Source organism: Sesamum indicum, linkage group LG1, assembly GCF_000512975.1.
Source record: "Sesamum indicum cultivar Zhongzhi No. 13 linkage group LG1, S_indicum_v1.0, whole genome shotgun sequence".
Taxonomy (NCBI): Eukaryota; Viridiplantae; Streptophyta; class Magnoliopsida; order Lamiales; family Pedaliaceae; genus Sesamum; species Sesamum indicum.
The window spans coordinates 8,870,494-8,870,859 of NC_026145.1; the positions used below are offsets into that span (position 1 = coordinate 8,870,494).

General features: G+C 40.2%; 1 protein-coding gene across 1 annotated transcript in view; it reads right to left on the reverse strand.

The window, feature by feature from the left end:
• The window catches only part of LOC105159680 (probable polyamine transporter At1g31830), a gene marked incomplete at its 5' end in the record, with an annotated part of 6,273 nt that extends 5,917 nt beyond the window's left edge, over positions 1-356 (reverse strand). Inside the window, 1 exon segment of the mRNA XM_011076841.2 lies at positions 223-356. Coding sequence (XP_011075143.1) covers positions 223-356 — 134 coding nt within the window.

A 366-nucleotide genomic window follows, 5' to 3' on the forward strand; every position in this document is an offset into this window, starting at 1 on the left:
ATCTCAACCATCACCCACCACAATATCTTTATATATATAAATATATATATATATATATTTACAATGTGATTAGGGTTCTAAAAACTTCAATTTCAACCCACTAAACCCTAATTCCATATATACATATAAACATCACACTCACATTTCACGCACTAGACACAGTACCAACTCCGCATAAAACACCCAAAAAACCAGAATACATACATATATATATATATGTACCTCGTCGAGGTGATCATTGGAGCTCTGTGCTTTTGTATCAGCAACCACCGCCGCAGGCACAGCCTGTACTGTTGCATCGGCCGCCGGAATTTCGGACGCCGTCGTCGAGATACCTATGGAAGTGTGTGTTTCCGCACCTGGACT